This window comes from Cetorhinus maximus, chromosome 9, assembly GCF_964194155.1.
Source record: "Cetorhinus maximus chromosome 9, sCetMax3.hap1.1, whole genome shotgun sequence".
In the NCBI taxonomy this organism is placed as follows: Eukaryota; Metazoa; Chordata; class Chondrichthyes; order Lamniformes; family Cetorhinidae; genus Cetorhinus; species Cetorhinus maximus.
The window spans coordinates 7,443,062-7,466,257 of NC_135887.1; the positions used below are offsets into that span (position 1 = coordinate 7,443,062).

The following is a 23,196-nucleotide window of genomic DNA, read 5'->3' on the forward strand; positions in this document are numbered from 1 at the left end:
TTCAGTCTAGTTACCAGAGTTAGCCAGTTCTCTCCTCATACCTATGCAATTGGCTTTGCTTAAGTTTAAGAATCTTATTTGAGATTGGAATATGTCGCTTTCAAACCTCAGATGGAATTCAGTTGCCTTACGGTCACCTTTTCCCAGCTGATCTTTTACAATGAGATTACTAATTAACCCTGAGATAAAAACAAAAAACTGCGGATGCTGGAAATCCAAAACAAAAACAAAATTACCTGGAAAAACTCAGCAGGTCTGGCAGCATCGGCGGAGAAGAAAAGAGTTGACGTTTTGAGTCCTCATGACCCTTCAACAGAACTTCAACAGTTCTGTTAAAGGGTCATGAGGACTCGAAATGTCAACTCTTTTCTTCTCCGCCGATGCTGCCAGTCCTGCTGAGTTTTTCCAGGTAATTCTGTTTTTGTTACTAATCAACCCTGCTTCATTACACAATCCTATATCTAAAATAGCTCTACCCCTAATTGGTTCCATAACGCGTTGTTCCAGAAAACTGACATGAAAGCATTCTACAAACTCGTCATCCAGACTATCTTTGCCAATTTGATTGCTCCCTTCTACATAAAGATTTAAATCCCCCAACAATTATTACATTATCTTTGTTACAATCTCCAATTATCTCTTGCTTAATGCTCTGACCACCTGTATAACTTGTTAGGGGGCCTGTACACTACTCCCACTAACATTTTCTGACCTACTGATTCTACTTCCTGACCTTCTAAGCCAGTATCCTTTCTCACTACTGTCCTTATGTCACTCTTTACTATCAGGGCTGCTCCCCCATCTTTTCCATCCATTTCTTTTCAAAATATTGTGTACCCTGGAATATTTATTTTCCAACCTTGGCCTCCTTCTAACCATGGCCGGGTCACTTAGAGTAAGTTTGGAGGTGGTGCGGGGGTAGGAGCGTAAAATGGGAGCAGACTAAGGAGAGGGCCAGCCTTGGGCTGGGCATGTCAGAGAAGGGTGAAGAGGGGCATGTTAATAGACGCCTGCATCCTGAAGAGGCTGTCCCCAGGAGAGAGTGTATCACTTGAGGCTGAATATTCTCCAAATGTTCAAACACGTCAGTAAAGATTGCAGCTCTCCAGGGCGGTTGTTACCTGGAGGATGAGCTGAGACCCATGGGGATTGTTGGACACCTATTACCAATGGCACTGAAAATCACCCTGGCTCTCAACTTCTACAGCTTCACTCTTTCTAGGGGTCCACTGCGATATGTGTAGGATCTCCCAGTCTACATCCCATTGGTGCGTCAAGAAGATAACCAGTGCCATTTTGAAGGGGGCTGCTGATGATGTGTGCTACTACACTGATCTGGAAGGTCCAGGGGACAGGGCCATCAGTTTCAGCTGGATTCTACCAAGTGCAAGGTGTCATTGACTGCATGTGGCCATCAAGGCTCCCACAGACCAGCCAGCAGCCTTCATTAACTGGAAAGGCTTCCAATTCCAGCAATGTCCAACTGGTCCGTGGCCATCAAAAGTGGATCCTGCGGGTGTGTGTAGTTCCCAGGAAGAGTCATGACACCTACATACATCGACAGTCCCAGTCGCTGCAGCTTTTCTGGTTCCTTATGCATCTTCAGGGATGGATACTTGGAGACCAGGGCCATCCACTAAAGACATGGCAGCTTACACCTTTGAGGGATCCTTGCACGAATGCTGAGGAGAGGTATAACCCCTGCCATGTATCAAGCCGAGTGACTATTGAGCAGGCCATTTGCTTCTAAAGATGTGATTCAGGTACCTAGATTGAGCCATTGGGAGCCCTTTGGTATGCTCCCCTGAGGGTTTCATGTTTGGTGATGGTCTGCTGTGCTCTGCACAACCTAGAACTACAGAGGGGAAGCATTGAATAATGAGGACATCACTGAGAGAGATGCCCCCTCCGGCAAAGAGTGCATGCAGGAGTCAGCTGACCAGGAAAGATGATGACCCCTTAGATCACAGGCAAGCGCAATGAGATTTGCATAAGGGAGGCTTGGGACGCCCGAAAACAGAGCTGTTCCCTGTGACCCTATTGCGCTTTCAGAAAGATTCCAATAAAACCTTACCTTCAGTCAGCTGTCACCTCCTTCATCCTGCACTTCCGCGCCCAGTATCTCCACCCATCACTTCCAGCCTATTGAGGGACGAAGGGTGAGATCTCAAAGCAGCAAAATTTGGAATGAGTGAAAAATACAACAAAAACAAGGCATAACATCAACAGATTATAATCAGCCATCAACCCCAAGTGAAGCTAGGTGCTCCTCTTAACTCCCTTTCGAGTGCTGCTACGAGGTGCTACTCACCTCCTCCCTGCAGCTGAGGAGGAGGTTGGATGCTGATCCTGATGCCCTGTGACTTGTGCGACCTTTCCGGCCATCCTTTGGCTGCCTGAAGCCTGGCAGGCTGAGGGGCTTAGTACAGGTGTAGCAACCTCCTCTGTCACCCTGGCAACCTCGAGCTGCTGGTGTCTCTGGTAGAGGGGCTGAGGAACTGCGGTCCACAACAGCAGTGCCCTGAGAGGAACTCCAGAAATAGAAGGCAGGCACTCCTCCTTCTACTTTGCAAGGCACACTTGTACCTCCGTGCTGACCTGAGAATGACGTGGAGCTGGTGGAGAATCCATGTTTCTCTTGTCACTGTTGTGTTGAGCTCATAGACAAGGCTATCGGAATGCAGGTTTGTGCACATCTCTGATATCCACTGACTGCTGGAGCTGGCTCTCCATGATGGTCACCAATCTCTTGAAGGAGGAAGCCATGCACACACATGCATGACTCAGGGCCTGGTTGAACTCCTCCATCATCCATGCATGGGTGTACATAGCTTCTGGAAGCTCCACCAGAGCTTCTCTGTCACCTCAACCCTGCAGCTGCAGCAGTTGCCATGTTGTGGCTGACTCCAAAGGCTCAGCCATCATCCTGGGGCTCAGCATGGCCCTGGCCTCTCACAGTCCTCGGACTGCCAGTGGTCTTGGCTGTCACAGCCAATGTCAGCAGCTTGGCGGATCGGTGATGCGCTCACCAGCTTGTGACCCTGAATCTCATTGCTGGTGCATACCCACCAACATGAGTATCTGCAGGGTGCAGGGAAATGACATGATGCTGCACCCTCTGAGGAACCCCCCCCACTCCTCAGAGGCGCCAACTGGTCCCTGGGGTCTCACGCTTGATTACCTCGGCTTGATCCTGACTGGCATGAGAAAAAATAACATGTAATGGTTAAAGGTTCCCATTTCCTCATCCTAACCATGCTTGCTTTGCACCTCCATGTGGTCATGCGAGCACTATGCCTTGTGTGTGCCATATGTACCCATGTGCTCCTGCACTTTTTTTCCTTCCCTCTCTTGTTTGGCACTCCTGCCTTGCCATCAGCAATTGAACGGTCGACCTGGTGCCCCACCAACTCCAGGGCTACCTCCTCCATGGGGGTGACGATGTGGAGGTACAGCAACCCTCCGCCAGTTTTAGCCTGCTCGTTAATGTTGCGTGTTGTCTGGAAGCACGAGAAGGAAGAATGCCAGTTTCCCTACAGAGACAAGTGCAATATCTCGGCAGGCGGGTGCCCACTTGCCCATGATGGGGGCACAGGAATGCCACCTGCATTTGGCCACCCTTGAGAAACCTTGTGGGGGTCAGTAAAGACAGACGGACATCTCTCACTGAGATGCAGCCATGCTTCTGACAGGATATGCGGCTGCCTAACTCCTTGCCACTGACTGGGTGGGCACTCCGTTGGCACCAAGCCAAACCTGACGGACCGAATGAGGTAATTGATGGGCTTGCGGCACTGGATGCAGGTCCAGGGGGTGACCCCATGGCTGGCTACCTCCTCTGCGATCTCTGTCCATGCTTGCTGGGTCAAGCAGAGCCCTCTTCTCCTCCCCTCCCTGGGGGAAGAGGACCTCCTGTCTTGCCTTTTCAACCTGGAGGAGAGCCCGCCAGGTGACATCACTGAACTGTGTGGCCATTCAGGGTCTTCCTTCTGTCACGCCGTGGCCTTCCGGTGAGTCCAGGAACTCAAAACACAATGCCTAGGCTGATGGGGGCCCACTTGTCCACAATGGGGGCACACACATGCCACCTGAATATGGCCACTCTCAAGAAACCTTGTGGGGATCAGCAATGGCAGACGGGTGCCTCTCACTGAGATGCAGCCACAGTCTTATGGATGCAGATCTGTTCTGAGTGGACAGTCAGGGAGCAGCAGTAGAAGGATGGGGGTCTTTGTTCAGGCAACAATGAGTGCAGGGCTGGAAGTTCCCCTCCAAGCCATCCACCTCCTGACTTGGAAATATATCGCTGTTCTTTCACTGTCGCTGGGTCAAAATCCTGGAACTGCCTCCCTAACAGCACTGTAAGTGCAACTACGCCACGTGGACTGCAGTGGTTTCAAGAAGGCAGCTCAGCACCACCTTCTCAAGGGCAACGAGGGATGGGCATTAAATGCTGGCCCAGCCAGCGAAGCCCACATCCCGTGAATGAATAAAAATAAATAAATATGGTGCAAGCTGACGCTGATCCTGCCACCTGCGTTCCCGCCTCTGGCCTGGGATTGTTCGACCTCCATGCCTTGCATTCCTTAATTGGCTGGTTTTTGTGAGAATATGTGGGGTTGGCCACTTAATGGGGAAACGGAAATGGAACCTGCTTCCGGTACCATCATCGTGACCTTCACCTTTAGCATAAAGTTCAGCCCCATATTTCTGTAATGGCGATTTGATTTAAATCATTTATTTGAGCTGCTGGTTCATCTAATTGCAAATGCTTTGTGCACTCAGGTAAAGAAATTCCCATGAGGTGCTGGGATTGCTGTCTCTCTGACCTGTGACCCTATTGTCTTTTCCCAGACACTGGGTTCTAGAGAACAGTTAATTTGTTTGCAGTCCAAATATTTGAGATACACATTTAATTTTGTGTTATATTACCATGTTCCAAAAGAAATGCTCTCAAAATTGAAGAGTGAGGTGAGAGTGACTGCCCTTGACATCAAGGCTGCATTTGATCGAGTGCAGCATCAAGGAGCCCTAGCAAAACTGGAGTCAATGGGAATCAGGGGGAAATCTCTCCGCTGGTTGGAGTCATACCTAGCACAAAAGAAGATGGTTGTGGTTGTTGGAGGTCAATCATCCCAGTTCCAGGACATCACTGCAGGAGCTCCTCAGGGTAGGACTTGGCCCAACCATCTTCAGCTGCTTCATCAATGACCTTCCTTCTGTCATAAGGTCAGAAGTGGGGATGTTCGCTGATGATTGCAGAATGTTCAGCACCATTCGCAACTCCTCAGATAATGAAGCAGTCCATTTCCAAATGCAGCAAGACCTGGACAATATCCAGGCTTGGGCTGACAAGTGGCAAGTAACATTCGTGCCACACAAGTGCCAGGCAATGACCATCTTCAGCAAGAGAGAATCTAACCATCCCCCCTTGACATTCAATGGCATTACCATCGCTGAATCCCCCACTATCAACACCTGGGAGTTACCATTAACCAGAAACTGAACTGGACTAGCCATATAAATACTGTGGCTACAAGAGCAAGTCAGAGGCTAGGAATCCTGCAGCCAGTAACTCACCATCTACAAGGCACAAGTCAGGAGTGTGATGGAATACTCTCCACTTGCCTGGATGAGTGCAGCTCCAACAACACTCAAGAGGCTTGACACCATTCAGGACAAAGCAGCCCGTTTGATTGGCACCCCATCCACAAACATTCACTCCCTCCACCACCGACACACAGTGGCAGCAATGTGTACCATCTACAAGATGCAGTGCAGTAACTCACCATGGCTCCTTAGACAGCACCTTTCAAACCCACGACCACTGCTATCTAGAAGGACAAGGGCAGAAGACACATGAGAACACCAAACACCACCACCTGGAAGTTCCCCTCCAAGCCACTCACCATCCTGACTTGGAAATATACTGTCGTTCCTTCACTGTCGCTGGGTCAAAATCCTGGAACCCCCTTCCTAACAGCACTGTGGATGTACCTACACCACATGGACTGCAGCAGTTCAAGAAGGCAGCTCACCACCACCTTCTCAAGGGCAATTAGGGATGGGCAATAAAAAAGCTGGCCTAGCCAGCAATGCCCACATCCCATGAATGAATGAAAAAAAAGGGTTGTGGTGCATCATTTTGGAACATCAATATGCTGTATCATGCCTGGTAAGATTGGAGGGAATGGGGGTAAAAGAGTAAACATAGATTTTAATCTGCATGTCACTGAGGTCCTGAGCTCCGCTCTTTGTTATGAATAGTCTCCTAAACCCAGGCACCTTACACATTACTGGGGGGGTGGGGGAAATAAGTCAGAAGAAGAGTGATTCCAGGCCATTTGCTGATATTATATTCGGTAGTAAATGGTGCTGTAATGTTAATCTGGAATACTATTTTAATTTAACCAGTGGGAGTTGAACAAGGAAACAGATTCAAGTGTGCAGTAGGTAACATTAGAACGGATATCATCAGGTCCTTTTCAGACTTTTGGGCAGAGTGATGGAGACATGAAACCATGAAGTAATTTCACAAACAGTTTGATACAGCAATGAATGGGAATGCAAGGCTTTTCTGGAGTGAATTAAGGTGGGCCAGTTGGCCTTTCCTCATCTTGTGACTGTTAGCCTGCCCCTCCTGGTGACCAACTCAGAGTGGCAGCTTGCTGGAGCAGGATATGCTGTCTTGCCTGTAGCCGGTGCTCAACAATCTTCTGACCTTGACTCTGGAAGGTTAAAGAGTCCCCATTCAAGAGAGAGCCACAGTCAAACGTTTCTTTGTGCAGAGTGCAGCATAACGAGATTCATGAGGTCACCCATGCTTTAAGAAATAACTTGCACCCTGCAATGCTGCCCTGTTATTCTGATCTGAGGCAGCATGGGTTACAATCTATATCTGCACTGAAACATGCATTCACAGAATTCTGATTCACAAGGAACCTTGTTCCCCAGCAGAACAAAGCCTTGCTCCCAGCATTTATTTTTTAAACAGACCTGTACCTTCATGGACAATACCATGAAGTTATAAATGCTACTGGTCAACTTGGAACTTTCACAGCAGTTTAATCTGTTCAGTGTAAATATTTCTGGCATAGATTTTTATTCTTTGAACCGCCTAAAATTTTGTTTCTTCTGCAGGTTGTATGGGTAACAGCCACTCTCCCCTATCTTGTACTGTTTATTCTCTTGGTACGGGGAGCCACCTTGCCTGGAGCCTGGCGAGGACTCCTCTTCTATCTTAAGCCTGAATGGAACAAACTGCTTACCACCCAGGTGAGTCAACCTGAGCCATATTGGCCCTAGCTTCTATACTACTGATTCACTACACTTCAGACCCTCTGTGTCCTACCAGACAGCCATAGTATATCACTGCGTAATGTCTGTGGTTCAACACCCTAAAGTGTGTTATGTCTATAAAATTAACTGTAGAACTATATTTGTATAATGCTGTCTTTGGAACCATCACATTGACATGGCGTTGCATCAGAGTTCTTTTAGTGAAAGAGATGTAAGCAATATTGAGTTGTGGTGTTATTGCAGTATGCCCCAGTAAGGGAATAAAGTAAAACCTCCCACTCTCGAAACTTCTTTGTCTCCTCAACCTCTCCCTCTGTGTTTTCTTCGCACCTGAAGGAGCTGGTTTGAGCTGGGATGGGGTTCCAGAAGCACCAAAAAATGGCCCCTTCCCCCACCTGGGATATATGATGCTGGAAGCTGAGGTGATTTACCTGTGGAGGATGAGATCACTGAGTTAGAAGTCATGGGGATAAAGCCCTGCGACAGGACTGGAGTGAAACTCTAGGCTAACAAGTTGGTGAGGTGCAGGGGGAAGACTCTGTTCTTGGAGATGTCTTTTTTTGATTCTCTAGATCTTTGCCAGCCTATCTTTTAGAAAATAATAAACATTAAATAAGGAGGTGCGGGGGTGGGGGGGTGTGGGGGTGGGGCTGGCTGCAGAATTAAAGAATGTAAAGTTTGGGAAATAACAAAGCTGGAGTTCAGTCCTTGCAAGTGATCTCCAAAACACTCGGGAGTCAGGGAAAAGGGCACCACCACATGCATGACCAATACTTAATCAGAACATCACTAGGGCCGAAATTCTACATAAAATGTGGGAGCCATTCTAAACTCCATTGACTTCGGCGGGAATGTAAAATCCCGTTGCCTGTAAAATTCCGCCCTAGGAATGAGCCTCCGAGAACCCTCACTAGATCATTAGAAAGGAATTATTTCTGGAATTTCATGAAAAATCCAACTGCAAGCTTCAAGTTTTACTGATCAGCTTGCTTTTAAATTCATCTTCTGTCCTCAAACTATGGGGTCGAGATTCTACTTACTTGTGCTTTTTTTTTTGGCTGCAATTCACTGAAATTGGCCTAATGTGCACAAAAGATTGAGGAATTTTAAGCATCAATTAGGTTTGGCGGAAATCAAGTTTCCGTGATCTTTTGCATTGTTGAAATAACATTGTGCTTGGAGCTGACCCCGCCCACACTCCCAGCATGTATGAATCTACTTTGGGAGTTTCTGTTAATTGTGTTTGTCTGCAGGACTCAGGAGAGGCAACAATTAAACTGGTCCTTTTGGTGCTAGGATACTAATGGAATGTTTAAATAATTTTTTTATATTTTTAAAATTTACTGAGAAACTGATTATTGTATCCCAGCAGGTTCTAGTTCTGCATATTTTTGAAATCTTTTTCAGTCAGATACTGTGATTAAATGTGATTATTTTTGTGCTAACCTCATTCCAACTGCATTAATCAAAGTGCACCAGGTTACCTCAAGAATATCGAGGAATATTAAAATTCTGATTGTGCTGGTTCATTGGCAGTTTCTGCTTTTAGCAATATGCTCAAACGCCTCAAAACAGGTGCAATTTTGAGCATAATTTGCGCCCAGATCATTGGCTGTACCTAAAGCTAATGCTCTATTTGCCGTATAGCTAGGCAGCCCAGTGTGTTTCCTCTCCCGAATCACTTCTTTAGGGTAAATAAATGGACAGAATCTAGTGCAAAAGCAAATAAAGGGAGAAGCTTGACTGATATTTGCTGCTGAAATTTAGAACGATGTTGTAATCAGTAGTTTCTTCCTTTGTTTATGTTTAACATGACATATTTTTCTAACTATTATTGTTCAGGGATTTCTGTACTAAGTCATGGAGAAGGTCACATCTTCTCCTGTAAGAAAGGTCTGCAATACAGCACTCCCTCTCCCTCAGTACTACACTGAAGTTTCAGCCTATATTATGAGTTCAGCTCCTAGAGTGAAACTTGACTCTGATTTAGATGTGAGATCACTACAGTACACCTGCATTAGTTAGCTAAAGACAGTTCCATAACTGGATGAAACTATGGAGAAAACCACCAAGGTTTAACTTGTTCCTTGTGACATTTGTTCTGAATTTATTATGCAATTGCCTTTGACTATCTGCAATTCAACAAAACCTGTCAGCTGCATAACTTCAGTTGTTATTACCTATTCAATACTGACAGTTCAGCTCTTCTTTTTAAAGCTTTTAAATATATTTAAACTGCTGTTTTTCTGACTCCAAAAGCGTGAGCAGTTCTAGTCCTGACACCTGGAATCAGAATAACAGCCCAGGTGCATTTCCCTGGTCTTAGGTCAGATGTCAGGGTGAGAGATATCATCTAGGAACTAATTATCACACTGCAGAAGTTGGTGTTCAGCAACAGGGTCAGACAGGGAGATAGGCAGCTACAAAAGCAAAATTACACCCATAAGAACATTTACCCAATGTAATAATATCCCCAGATGAGCTGGGATAACCCTCTCTGCCTTCCTGTCCTAGTGACCGGGAATAAAACTTCTAGCTAGAATTTTAGTATTCAGCATTTTAGCAAATGGTGGCCATGCAGGTTGGGAAATGCTGCTGAAAATGATCTGACCATTAATTTTATGCATGGGCTCTGGCTCAGTGATTAGCCTCTGTGTCAGAAGGTCAGAGTTCAAACTTGATGCTAGAGGTTTTACCGTGAAATCCTGATACTGAGGTGCAGCATGGGGTAGTGCTGCATTGTCAGAGATGGCGTCTTTCAGATGAAATTTAACACCTCCTCAAGTGAATGTAAAAGATCCTGTAGCACTATTCAAAGAAGTGCAAGGGAGTTCACCCAGTATTGCAACCAGCATTTCTCCCTCAACCAACACCATTAGAAACAAATCATCTGGCCAAATATCGCATTGCTATGTGCGACACTTTACTGTGTGCAAATTGGCTGCTACATTTGACTACTAAACAACAATAACTATATCTTAAGATGACTTAATTACTTCTCATAGAGCCGTAATGGCACAGGAGGCCATTTGGCCCATCCAAGAACTTTGGGATCTCCTGCCATCACAAAACAGGTTACATGTTTATTCCTCAACCAGCATCACTAAAAATAAAATTATCCCCTTGCTGTTTGCGAGACTTTGCTGTGCACAAATTGGCTTCTGTGTTTCCCCGCATTAAAACAATGACTACACTCCAAAAGTACTTCACTGGATGTAAAGAGCTTTTTGATCTCGTCAAGGAAGTTCTTTCTTTCTATGTTTTTTTAGTTATCACTTTCTAATGATTGGATAAACATGGGCTGCGGTCTGGAATTTTGGGAAACTCAGTAAGCTTTACCCACCTCATGATCATCCTGCATTTGTATTTAAACCCTTAAATATTCCTGTGGCATTCCTTGGGACTCAGTGGGTTTTATCGAGTTAGATTGACTGATTTGCCATTGTTGTAGAGTTCAGTCATCAGCGGGTACATGTAAGAGGCGGCGTTTTCCCAGGTGTTTGAAGATGAACAGGGTGGTCAGTTCAGGAGGATGTGGCCGGACACAGGGAAGTCTGCACTCACCCTGGAGACAATCTCACTTTCGGAGACCCAAAGAAGTGCATGGGGGCGGGGCTTGGCTATGACGGCGAGTTTGTGTGTTCCACTCCATGCTGTTAGGTGCCCATTGGTGGGAAAGGTCTTAGTCTCTAAAAGATGAGACACTGTCCAGCTCTTATAATGGGTTCAATTAGATCGTTATAAGTGGTGGGGCCTGCATTAGCAACATAGAGATATTGCTGAAAAAAGACATCTGTTGTCGAAGCGTTTCAGCTTGGACTCATCGGGACATTCACAAGAATACCAATTATAAAGGGAACAACAATTTATACTGCAATTTATACTTGTTCCCTGTACAATTGGTATTCTTGCAAATGTCCTGATGAGTGCAAGCCAAAAAGCTTTGATGGTATGTCTTTTTCAGCACTACTCAAATTCTGTGCTACCAAACGAATAAACTTAGAGATAGTGAGTTCAAATTTCACCATAGCAAGCTGTGAAATTGGTTTCGACAAACCTGGTAATTTTTGGCCTGGCACCAGAAAAGATAACCATATTGGTTATTGGGTTGCCATTAAAAAAAAAAACAAATTGGTTGGTTAATGTCCTGCTCAGAAGACAGCCTGTCACCCTTATCCAGCCTGGCCCATAGAAGCCCCCACCCACACGATGGCCGGGATTTTCCGGCCCGGCCGCAGGCGAGGATCATGGCGGGACGGATAATTTGACGGAATGTGTGACACCGGAAAATCCCAGTCAACGTGGTTGACTCTTAACGTCCTCAGAGCAACTTGAAATGGGCAAGAGGTTGACTTGTCAGCGTTGCTTACAACTTGAGAACAATTTTTTTTTAAAAGGGAGAAAGGAGGAGAATTGCCTTTATTAAAATTAACTACAAACTTTATTTGTTTACCACAAGACTGATAAACAGTTAGTAGGACCCCAGCCACCTTCATATATAAAGATGAGCCCCAATGATTCCTTTGTATCTAGGGTCATGGACAGGATTGATACTTCACTAAAAGACAGGGAGACAATTGTACTTTCCTTCAAAGTAGGTATTTCTCAGAGCTATTACTAACATCATGATGAGTATTTGTGTATTAACAATATCTGCTCCACCCCATTTGTTCGAACCGCTTTTATAAGGATGTTATTTTCTTCCTAAGAGATCCAGGAATTTGTTGTGATTTCAAAGTTATCTTCACTGAAGAAAGTGAGAGGTTGATGTTTAGTGTATTATCTGGAGCTGTTAAAATATGCAAATATTTTACACCACAGAGCAGACGTAAAGCTTCATGTATGAAATTTATGACTTGATATGAAATTATACCATCAGAACTGGAGTTGATTATTGCAAATTTAAAAAATAAATTTATCTGACCTAAACGAAATAATGCCTCCCAGTTGCCTTAGAAACTTTACTCCTCCCCACCGACTTAAAATTGAGGGTGAAGTGTCCAGACTTAATTCTAACTGACTCCTCCCCAACAAAGCTACTTCATTGCCCCGACCTCCATAATGTAGAAAGCGCAAGATTCTCATTTCGTTCATCATGTGTCACCAACCCTGATTTTAAAAGAATTCCAGCATTGGTTTTGTGTAATTGTGAACGTGCAACCAAATGTGTAAACAGGAACAGTTCCTGGGCAGCTGTTGGCCTTGTGGCCTTGCTTGTGTGTGAAATCCCTCATTGTGATTTGGATATGGTTTGACAGTAGGTAACCTTTAGAATCAAAGCACTCTGAGATAGTAACCCTGACAGCAATTGGAAATAATGCCATAAAACTATTGGCCCCACTCTGTTACTTGGAAATGCATAATAACTCAAGAGTGCCGATTTAATCTGTGCTTTAATTAAACTGGACTTGCAGCTTGTGTTCAATGTAACTATAAAAGGACAGAAGTATTGACTTGGCAGGCAAACAAGGTGCCAGTTATCACTTGTGTAAACTTGTCACCTCTCCAATAGTCCCAGTTTGCAGGGTTATATTCTTCATTGACTGTATTCCTAGTTTTATCAGGGACTGTTACCTTTCGCCAGGGGATGAAGTGGTCATCAGATCCACGTGAAGACAGAAAACTAGGGTTGTGGGGAACTGATAATTGAAATGATCTCATCTGATTGGCTATTCAAGAGGCATTAAAATAGAACTATAGATATCTTGGACTGGGCTGTGGAGTTACATTACTGGGTAAAAGAAGGAACTTGCACTTTTATAGCATTTTTCATAATCTCAGAACATCCCAAAGTGATTTACAGCCAACGAAGTACTTTTGAAGTGTAGAGTGAGTACTCTGGTGAGGCTCTTCACTACCTGGTATAAACGGGTGGATTGGGTGTGCTGGGTACCCGCCCGTTTGTACCTGCCAGTTGCAAATTAGCTTCGAAAAAGGGTGTAGGAACTTGAATTGCATGAGAACCAGCCTACTGCTCAAAACAGATGTTCAACAATGTACGGGCCAAGCTGCAAATTGCATTAGGTGGGCCTTGGCCATCTATGGGGTGGGCAAAGGACCCCGACTGCATGATTTTCAATATCCTTCTGCTGAGAAACAGGCGAGATTCGAGCAGCCAATGTTTGCATGAATATTGAAGCCTCCCTCACCTCACACAGTTCCTAGAGGTATTGGTTTCCCACAATGCAAGCTTTATTATCTATATTGCATTGCTTATACACTTCCAAACATATCCATTCAACAACAAAAACAATGGTTGAACCAAAGAAAAAAGTCATTAGGATTTAAAAATCAGCTGGCATGGAGTAAAGTTCAATCATTCAAATCCAAAGCTGGGCTAACTGTACATTAGAACAGTGTCATCCTTGGGTCCACAGTCAGGGGAGGACTCTTTTCTGCTCCCTCCCTCCCCCTCCCCCCTCTCTCTGTCTCTCTGGTTACAATGGTGAAGAGTGAGTAATCCAAACTATCATCTCAGAGGACATTAGATAGAACAAAGCTGACCCATAATTGGCCATCATTGGGCACGGAATTGGCAAACTCATTCATAGAGGAAATAAAGAGGGCTGGTGGTGAAGTTGAAAGGTTCATAATGGGGTGCTGCTTCAGACAGGTTTCAGACTAATTGATGGTGATAGGATAAAAAGAGCTTTATTTTCCATATGAAACTGGGTGACAAAAGTGAAGCTCGTTGTCTCTCATTCACATTTTGGTACTGAATTAGGCTATCAGAGATGCTAAAATATAATACTAGGGAATGGAATAAACTGTACATCATTGACCTATCTGAACAGCAAAAGCCCAAGTGGGAGACATTGATAAGCCCCACAAAGAAACAGACAAAATGATTCAGTCATTGAGTTTTATGTTTATGATTTGACCATCATCAGACTCACCTAATTTGAATTATATCCTTGTAAGTCATTGCCATGAATTAACCACTTTACACATAATTTCCAATTCAAACAAACAATTTTTGATTTTGACATTCAACTTTCCCACTGCGCCATCACACTTGGATGTTCATTTGCATTGTAAAAGCCATTAAATTCTTCTGATGGGTCAACGGCAGAAGAGTTATTTTATGCAGTGTGTGGCGAGGATTGTTGTTACTCCAGTTGTGAGATGATGAATATCATTATAGGGATGAGTTGGTACCGATGACATTTAAGCAGTTTTATAAGCACAAATGTGTGCACTAATGCAGCGACATGACCACCTCACTAATGTTGAAATAATGATACACTCACATATTTCAACAATGTTAAATTAAAAAAAACACACACCCCTATTCAAACTTCACACTGCTGCATATGTACCAACACCTGGACCAACAGTTGACATGGTTATTCAGGTTTTTTTTTTTGAAATTCAGTTTGACGCACTAAGTTCTCTGAAGAGCACAACAGAATCTATTTTTCCCTCCTATCCCTTCCTTTCTTGAATGCATTGACTACTTGCTGAAGTAGAATTCTGTGGTTAGTAGTTGCTTTCTGATACTTTGTCCAAGTGGCCATGTTTGGAGGCCAGTCGCCAGTGGTATCCCAGTGGGATCGGTGTTAGGACCTTTTTGCTCTTTACTGTTTTCATTAATGACATAGGCACAGGTGTTGCAGGAATTATCTGCAAGTTTGCGAATGATACCAAGATGTGCGCAAGGGTTGGCGTTGTAGATGGTGCTCAACTACTGCAAGCAAAACTTGGTATGAACCTGTGTTCAGCAAATAAATGTGTGGTTTTATAAATGTGGGCAAGCCCAGACTTGAACTGATATAAAGCTTACAGGGGCAGAATGAGAACCATTAGGGGAGACAGGGACATAGTGGGAATGTCACTGAACTTAGTAATTCAGAGTGGCAGGCTAACCCCCTGGGGAAATAGGTTTGAATCAGACTGTGGCAGCTGGTGGAATTTGAATTTAATTCATAAATCTGGAATATGAAGTGATGGGGACCACGAAACTATCATCAATTGTTGTAAAAACCCATCTGGGTCACTAATGTCCCCTTTAGAGAAGGAGATCTGTCGTCCTGACCCGGGTCTGGCCTACATGTGACTCCAGACCCACAACAATGTGGTTGACTCTTAACTGCCCCTCTGAAACGGCCTGGCAAGCCCCTTAGTTCAAGGGCAGTTAGGGATGGGCAACAAACGCTGGCCTTGCCAGCGACGCCCACATCCCATGAAAGAATAAAGAAAAAAAAAATGAGTGAAAGCAAGAGATCTGCAAGTTGATTGAAATCAACCTTTGAAGGTTCATGTTCAGTCCAGTGCGCTAAAGGCAGCAGAACCCTAGGTTGTTTTGACTGGACAGTCCACTATTAAAAAAAATTGTCCTTTTTAGGACATTTGATTATGCCTCAGTTAAAACAACGCATCCAGTTTTGCTCTCCCCGCCTGATGGGGGACATTGAGGCTTTGGAGACTATGCAGAAGAGGGCGACAAAATTAGCTCACACTTTAACACACCTTGGTTACCCAGGCGGCTGGATCCCTATCCTTTAGAAAAGCCGAGGCCTCGGAGACAAATTGATGAAGGTTTCTAAAACATGAAGGAAATAGACTGCAAGTATGTGGATGTAGTGACTGTAATAATGTACAGAAATACAACTATCAACCTTTAACAGTGTTTTGTATAGCTTCTGTTCTTTTGTTTCCAGGTTTGGGTGGACGCTGCTGCACAGATTTTCTTTTCACTTGGCCCCGGATTTGGTGTCCTCTTGGCATTTGCCAGTTACAACAAATTCAACAACAACTGTTACAAGTCAGTCTTATAAACAATGTGTGAATTACTTTTCAGAAAGTTATCTTGTTTCGGCTTGCAATCATTATTAGAGTTATTTCCGATTTTCCACGTTAGTTGAGGGTTGACTCCCGGTACGTTCGGGTATGCCAGTGCAGGGAAATGAAAAACAACTCCACTTTTAGCATCCTGTGTTGGGATCAAAGTCAGTGACAAGAAGGGCGAGGTACAGTGAGAACCTCTGCCCCAGTAATGCTCCCTGTCCTTAAAGGCGCACTGGCTTACTGCACCCCTTTTGTGCCGAATTGAATGTGTTTCATCAATTGAACACAGGTCCACTAAGACCTTGGTTAAAGGGCCGTTATTCAGCAGAGTACATAGAGATTTCCCTTCCAGCTGTTTGGCCAGGCGATGGGATGATGCTAACCCGCAGCACTCGTCAACCGGGAACATCATTAGGATTTTGATAGAAAGCGTGTCGGCGTAATGAGAATTACAATCATTAAACATTCTGTTGAATATCAAAATTCGATAAACACTTTTCGGACGGGTGGTAGAACAAAAACAAAGTATTGCAGATGCTGGAATAAAAACAGAAAACTCTGGAAACACTCAGTGGGTTGGGCAGCATCTGTGGAGAGAGAAACAGGGTTAATGGCCAGAAATTTCCAGCCCTCGGCGAAGCGAATGGACGTTTGAGCGGCCAAATCTCAGCCAATGTCTCGGGGTTGTTGACCTTTTTATTGATGATCTGAAAACCCTGTTAGCACGAATGATGCCTGACCTGCTGAGTATTTCCCACGTTTTTCTGTTTTTATTTTTTGGATGGGTAGGTCCTTTACCAAAAAAAGTTGCCATTTATATCTGATGGCATTCTTCTTTTCGTTAACTGCTCATATTTGGACTGTATTAGGAACGTGCATTGCTAAAGCAAAAAGGAAGTGAGTCAACACTTTAGAAAAAGTAGATGCACAAAGTGATAAACGATGGCTACCCAGGGACTGCACCCGCTCCAGACATTGTAGAAAAACCAATCCCATTTAAAAACCGCCAAGCCAGTGTATACATGTGTAGTATAGAAGGTTTGTAATCTGCGCAACTGTTAATCCAATGGTTCCTATTAAGCAAATGCTACAGAATGGGCTTGTCCAATATACAGCCTGTGGGCAACAATCTGGCCCACCAGCCACACTCCAGCCCGCCAAGTCTCTGTAAGTAGCCTGCGGACTCACTGTTCAAAGTACAGGTAAGTTCAATAAAAGGTCTGCAAGGGGCTGCTCCCCCAGCAACCACAGGCCACTTCTCTCCCACGTTTGCCGCTGATAGGCTCACTGGTGAGCCTGTTAGCATCAAATGCGATAGAAACAGTCTCTGATTGGAGCAGCAGCGAGCATTGTGAAGGTGAGTGGTTTCTCTCAGCATGTGTACTGCCTTTGACCGTGCTCTCTCTCTCGCACCCTCATGCGCAGGCGCCAGCCCCTAAAGGAGTACAGGAGGCAAAATTTTACACCGGTGGGATTTTACGGTCCCTTCGAAGCTGATGGACTTTTGAATGGCTCGCCGCATTTTATGGCCTGGCTCCCGGTGCGATAGGGCCATAAAATTCCACCCAGGGGTCAAGATGGCATAGAAGCCATGAGAAACAGCAGGATCACGGCAACAGCACCTGCTTGGCTACCTGCCCAGGGTAGCTGGAGTCTCCGACAGGATTGAGTGGGAAAGTCTGCCTTGGCACCATCTCGACTTCCGCCTCAGTGGTCCCCAGTTGTGAGTGAGTGAGTCTGTGAGTGAGTGAGTCTGTGTGAGTGAGTGAGTGAGTCTGTGAGTGAGTGAGTCTGTGTGAGTGAGTCTGTGAGTGAGTGAGTCTGTGAGGTGTCCTGGGGCCTTGGACTTGGTCTGTCTCTCTAGCTCTGCTACTTAAGGGCAGAATTTTCTGGTTGGCGGGGGAGGGGGCGGGGTGGGGTGGAGCGGGCGTGGACCCGATCACCACTCGCGATCGGGTCTGCGCTGCCATTTTACATGGGTGGGCCAATTAAAGCCGCCCAACGTACTCCACAACTCCCGTGCATCGTGGGAGTGGGCGGTCAGTGGTGGGCGCACTCAGCCTGCTGGGTCCAATGGCGACCCGGTGGCCTGTATGAAGGAAGGCCTGGCAGCCTCAGAAAGGCTGCTCGCAATGGCTGGGCGAAGGGCTCTGCAGAGCGGCAATGGAGGTCCGGAGGGTAGGCCATCGGAGAAGGCCAGGCCGGAGGGTAGGCCATCGGGGCAGGCCAGGCCGGAGGGTAGGACATTGGGGCAGGCCAGGCCGGAGGGTAGGCCATCGGGGCAGGCCAGGCCGGAGGGTAGGCCATCGGAGCAGGCCAGGCCGGAGGGTAGGCCATCGGGGCAGGCCAGGCCGGAGGGTAGGACATTGGGGCAGGCCGGGCCGGAGGGTAGGGCTCGTTTTTCCGATGATTGCCTTGCTGCCCTTCTCGAGGAGGGGACAACACGGCGGGAGGTGCTGGTTCCCCAGGAGGGGAGGAAGAGGCCCCCCCACATGACCAAACGTGCCTGGGAGGAGGTGGTGAGCTCCTGTGACGTGGTGCGGCGCACCTGGATCCAGTGTTGCAAACGCTTCAATGATGTGTTGCGTTCTGGAAAGGTGAGGACAATGTTGGCATTGGGCATTTAACCCAGTAGGTCGGCCTACCCCCTTGCTGCCCCCAGCCCCCAAGTCTGAATGTAGTGACTGCATTGAATCGTTGACAGCGTGTGTCCTTCACTGGGTGGGCCAGCAGATATTGCCCATGCCAAGGTCACCCTGAGAGGGTAGTGAAGAGATGGGTTCTGCACCTGCAGCATGTGGTACACTGAGACCCACATGACTGGTTTGGGGGCAACCTGGAGGAGCTGCACCTAGGGGCAGTGCTGGAACTCCAGGATATGTCCAAGTCAGGGTGATGAGATGCTGGGAGGGGAGCTTCAAGGTGGCGTTGGCAGCGATCGATCTGCTGCCCTCTGCACTCCACGTGTTTGCGCCTCCTGGCTATGGAAGGTTAGACCGTGTGGTGCCTAATGTGATGTAGGCAGCTTTGGCCAAGGGGGTGGGGGTAGTGGGGAACAGGCCTAGCATCTTTGTGTGAGTGTTCGGCAGCAGCGGGGTGAGGAGACACTGGAGCCTGATATGTCCCACTCTGGTTGGGGTGGGCCGTGCGGAAGAGAATCCAGGTACAAGTCGCACTAATCATTGCTCTTCTCTCCTTTTCAGGAGAAGAATGCACATAATGCTACCGAGCGGTTGAGGACTGGCGGAGGGCCAGCGCAGTTAGCCATTCTCAGCCGGTTTGAGCAGGCGGCCCTAGATCTGGAGACGCGCCATGTGCCCAGGTCCACTGGTGTCGGTGAGGCTGGGGTGCCACGGCTGGGTATTTATGCCCAGCAATGAGGTCACCATTGTTCTCCCAACAGCCATGGCAGTGCTGAATGTTCAGTGATTGAAGTTTGCAACATGGCTTGACCATTGCTAATGGAAGGATGAGCGCATAATGATCCAGGGGACAGGGATGCACATTGACATTGTCTCCACGTTAACTCATCCAATGTCCTTGATCTTCCTTTCAGCACCATTGGAGCAGGGCCGGGAGGAGGAGCAGCAGAGGCCCCCTCTCACACCTGAGGGTCCTGAAGTCTCACCAGCGTCACACCATCTCTGCCAGGCAGACACCAGTGCAGATACTAGCACCTCGGTGGGAATTAGATCATTGGCTAGTGTCCCGGGGCACAGTGGTGAGGGCACTTCACAGTCGCTGGAGGAGCTGGCAGAGACAGAGAGTGCTCATGGTGCCAGCAGTCAGAGGACTGCAGGGGACCAGGCACATGCTCAGTCAGTACCTGATGATTTGCCTCTGGAGTCGTCCGCGATGCAGCAGGAACAGGAAATGCGGCCGGGTGTGCGGGAGCATCTGGGGGAGATACATGAGGCTATGCTTGGCTTGGTCTCCGTAGTGGAGGAGTCTACGTGGACGATCACCGAAGCAATGAGCCACATGTTCAAGTGCCGTGTGTCCTCCATGGAGAGAGTGGTGACTCTCATGGAGAGGCTCCTCCAGGAGACCCATCAGGGCTTCCTGGGGATGTGCTCTGACCAGCAAGCCCTCACATCAGCATTGACCTCAGCTGGTCAGTGCCAGTGTGGGAAATGGTCTGGGCACCAAGTTTCCCAGCTCGGTGCCCATCCATCCACAGTGAGCAGAGAGGTCCAAAGTGACCTCATGTCAGTGCAGCAGCTGCCTGGCATCTCTGCGGGCACCTCTCAGGGCGCTCCGGATGAGGGCAGCAGCTCCTCCACCCCTCTGCCAGTGACCGTTGCATCCGATGAGGCTGCAGTGACAGGGGAGGTGCCAACTGTGGAACTGGCAGCTCCCTCCCAGGCGGGGCCAGCACAGGCTCCACGGGCCAGAGGACGGCCGCCAAGGTCATCAAGGGCAACAGGGCAGCAGAGTGAGCAGCTGTCTCAGATACCACTCCCAGCGAGGGGGCAGCGCCAAGACGTAGCACCCGGAAACGTAAACATAAGGCACCTTAGGCACCCCACGGGTTTATCACTAGTGATTTTGTGTTGGCCCGAGATGAGGTCTTTATGATATCCTTTGATTTCGAGCACCCTTGTCATTTTGTTCCATTAAGTTTCTTTGCCTGTGATATTAAATTCAGACATGTTACCATGGCTGAGGGTGCCTCTTTTCTTCTGCATGTGTATGGTTTCCAAAAATGTTAGTAGTGCTTTGTGGGACATTCATCCTTTATTAACAAGGCCCTTAGTTACTGTTCCTAACCTGGAAGATTTTACACTTAGGTATCGAGTATGGAGCCTACAGCCCAGGCTTGTTCTGGAGGTCCATCTGTGGTGTTCTAGCTGAAGGTTCGTTGGATTAAAGCCTCCCGGGTGTCCCTGCCTCCTTGGTGTAGTCCCGGGTCAGCGCTTAGCCCCTCATCAATTCCCTGTGCGTGCTCATCCTCGGACTCACTGCTGGACTCATCGTGTGCAGCTGCAGCCACTGCGTCGACATCTTCATCGTCCACAGTGTCCCCCCCTTTCCAGCACCAGATTGTGGAGAGCGCAGCATGCTACCACTACCAGCAACACACGATCTGGGGGGTACTGGAGTGCGCCCCTGAGCGGTCCAGGCATTGGAATCACATCTTGAGAAGACCGATGGTTCTCTCCACCACAACCCTTGTGGTGCCGTGGCTCCTATTGTACCGCTGCTCAGCTTCTGTTCTTGGATGGCGGAGAGGCGTCATGAGCCGCCTTCTGAGGGGATAGCCCTGGTCACCCAGCAGCCATCCATCCAGCTGGGCTGGAGCACTGAAGAGTCCCGGCACCTGGGAGTGTCTGAGGATGTTGGCATCGTGGGAGCTGCCTGGGTACCTTGCACAGACTTGTAGAATCTGCATCCTGTGGTCACACACTATCTGCACGTTCATGGAGTGGAAGCCCTTCCTGTTGACGAAGGCACCGGGCTCACCCGCTGGTACCTTGATAGCCACATGTGTACAGTCTATAGCACCCTGGACACGGGGGAAGCCAGCAATGGCTGCGAAGCCTCTGGCTCGATGTGTCTGGTTTGCCTGGTCACAGCAGAAGTGGATGAAGGTCAATGCACACCTGAACAGAGCATTTGTAACCTGCTTGACACAATTGGGAGACACTGCAAAGATCACCCACCGAGCCCTGGAAGGAGCCAGAGGCATAGAAGTTGAGGGCAGCTGTGACCTTTAGAGCCACTGGCATGGGGTGTCCACCCACACAGTTAGAGGAGATCTCAGGCCCAATCATCTGACAGATATAGTTGACTGTCTCCCTTGAGAGACGGAGCCTCCTTCGGCACTGCACCTCAGACATATTGAGGTAGCTGCTTCGCCGCCTGTAAACCCTGGCAGCAGGATAGTGGCGCCTTCTGCGGGCCCTTCCGCCTTGGGCTACCTCTTGGCCCTGCCGTTCTTGTGCCTGTGCCTGGCCTCCCAAAGGTGGCTCCCCTGGAGGCTGAATGTGCACTTCTGGCCTCCTCCCCCTACTAGCCCTCCCTCAGAGGAGCTAACTCCAGTTGACAGTTCAGCTCCCATTCCCGGGCTAAGGAAAGGCTTCCTGAAACATGCAGGCCCAAAAAAGATTCCTCACTGCAGAGTGCTGAACTGAAGGTTGTGAGTCCAGACCAAGCAGCTGGTATGTGTTTTTAATTATTGCAGATCACACAGGCAAGTATCAAAAACTTTGAAAAATCAATATTTGACAGAGCACACTCGCGACCCCACTGAGCCCTCTTATCCCGCCCGTGGATGAGGTTTATACAAATATGTCCTACCCGTCTGCCCGTTGCGCCCGTGCGCCGACCTGAAGATCACACGGGCGCCAAAAAATTGGCTTCGATTGGTGAGTCAAGGGCCTTAAGTGGCCCATTAACTAATGGCGGGTGTGCAGCGGATATCACTGCGTGCTCGCCCAACGAAATATCACGATGGCGCATGGTGATGTCGGGATGCTCGCCCAACATCACCGCACCTCATTTTACACTGAGCAGACGTGCGGGGCCTGCTCCCACACACCAATGGGAAAATTCTGCCATAAGTGAAATTGGTTAGCTCTGCTGCTTGGCACTTTTTAATGGTCACTTTATTCATTACTCTTTTAAAAAAATTATCAATTTGCTTTGACATTGGATTTTTAAAAAAAAATTCATGTTTAATGTTGTGCCAAACCTTATCTTGCTAAAATTGGCTCATTGGCCCCTTGGTTGAGAAAATAATTGCAATGTGGCCCCTTACATGGGAAGGTTGGACAACCCAGCTGCAGAATGAGTAATGATCTGGCACCTCATGAAATTTCCCTTAAAATGAACGTAAGACAGCGCATTGACATATACTCAAATTTATATTGTTTTCGTTTTTAAAAATCACCTCAGTGCTTTACAACCAGAAGGACCTTAATAACCCTGAAAATAGTACTTTACCACCTGCTGTGTTCTGGGTCAAACCCCCATTTTAATGTGCAAACTGCATAACATCGAAGCAAGACTAATGAGGTCAGAATACATTAACCTGGTGCAGTAAGTATTGTATATAAGGGTTAGAATGATTTAATGACAAAATTCAGAATGTTTTCTATCAAAAGTTTG

General features: G+C 47.2%; 1 protein-coding gene across 1 annotated transcript in view; it reads left to right on the forward strand.

Annotated features, from left to right (window-relative positions):
- Positions 1 to 23,196, forward strand: part of slc6a4a (solute carrier family 6 member 4a) — a 76,057-nt gene that overhangs the window by 27,015 nt on the left and 25,846 nt on the right. The window contains exons 5-6 of the mRNA XM_078547999.1: positions 7,141 to 7,275; positions 15,960 to 16,063. Of these exons, the coding sequence (XP_078404125.1) occupies positions 7,141 to 7,275; positions 15,960 to 16,063 (239 nt within the window). The remainder of the gene's footprint in view (positions 1 to 7,140; positions 7,276 to 15,959; positions 16,064 to 23,196) is intronic.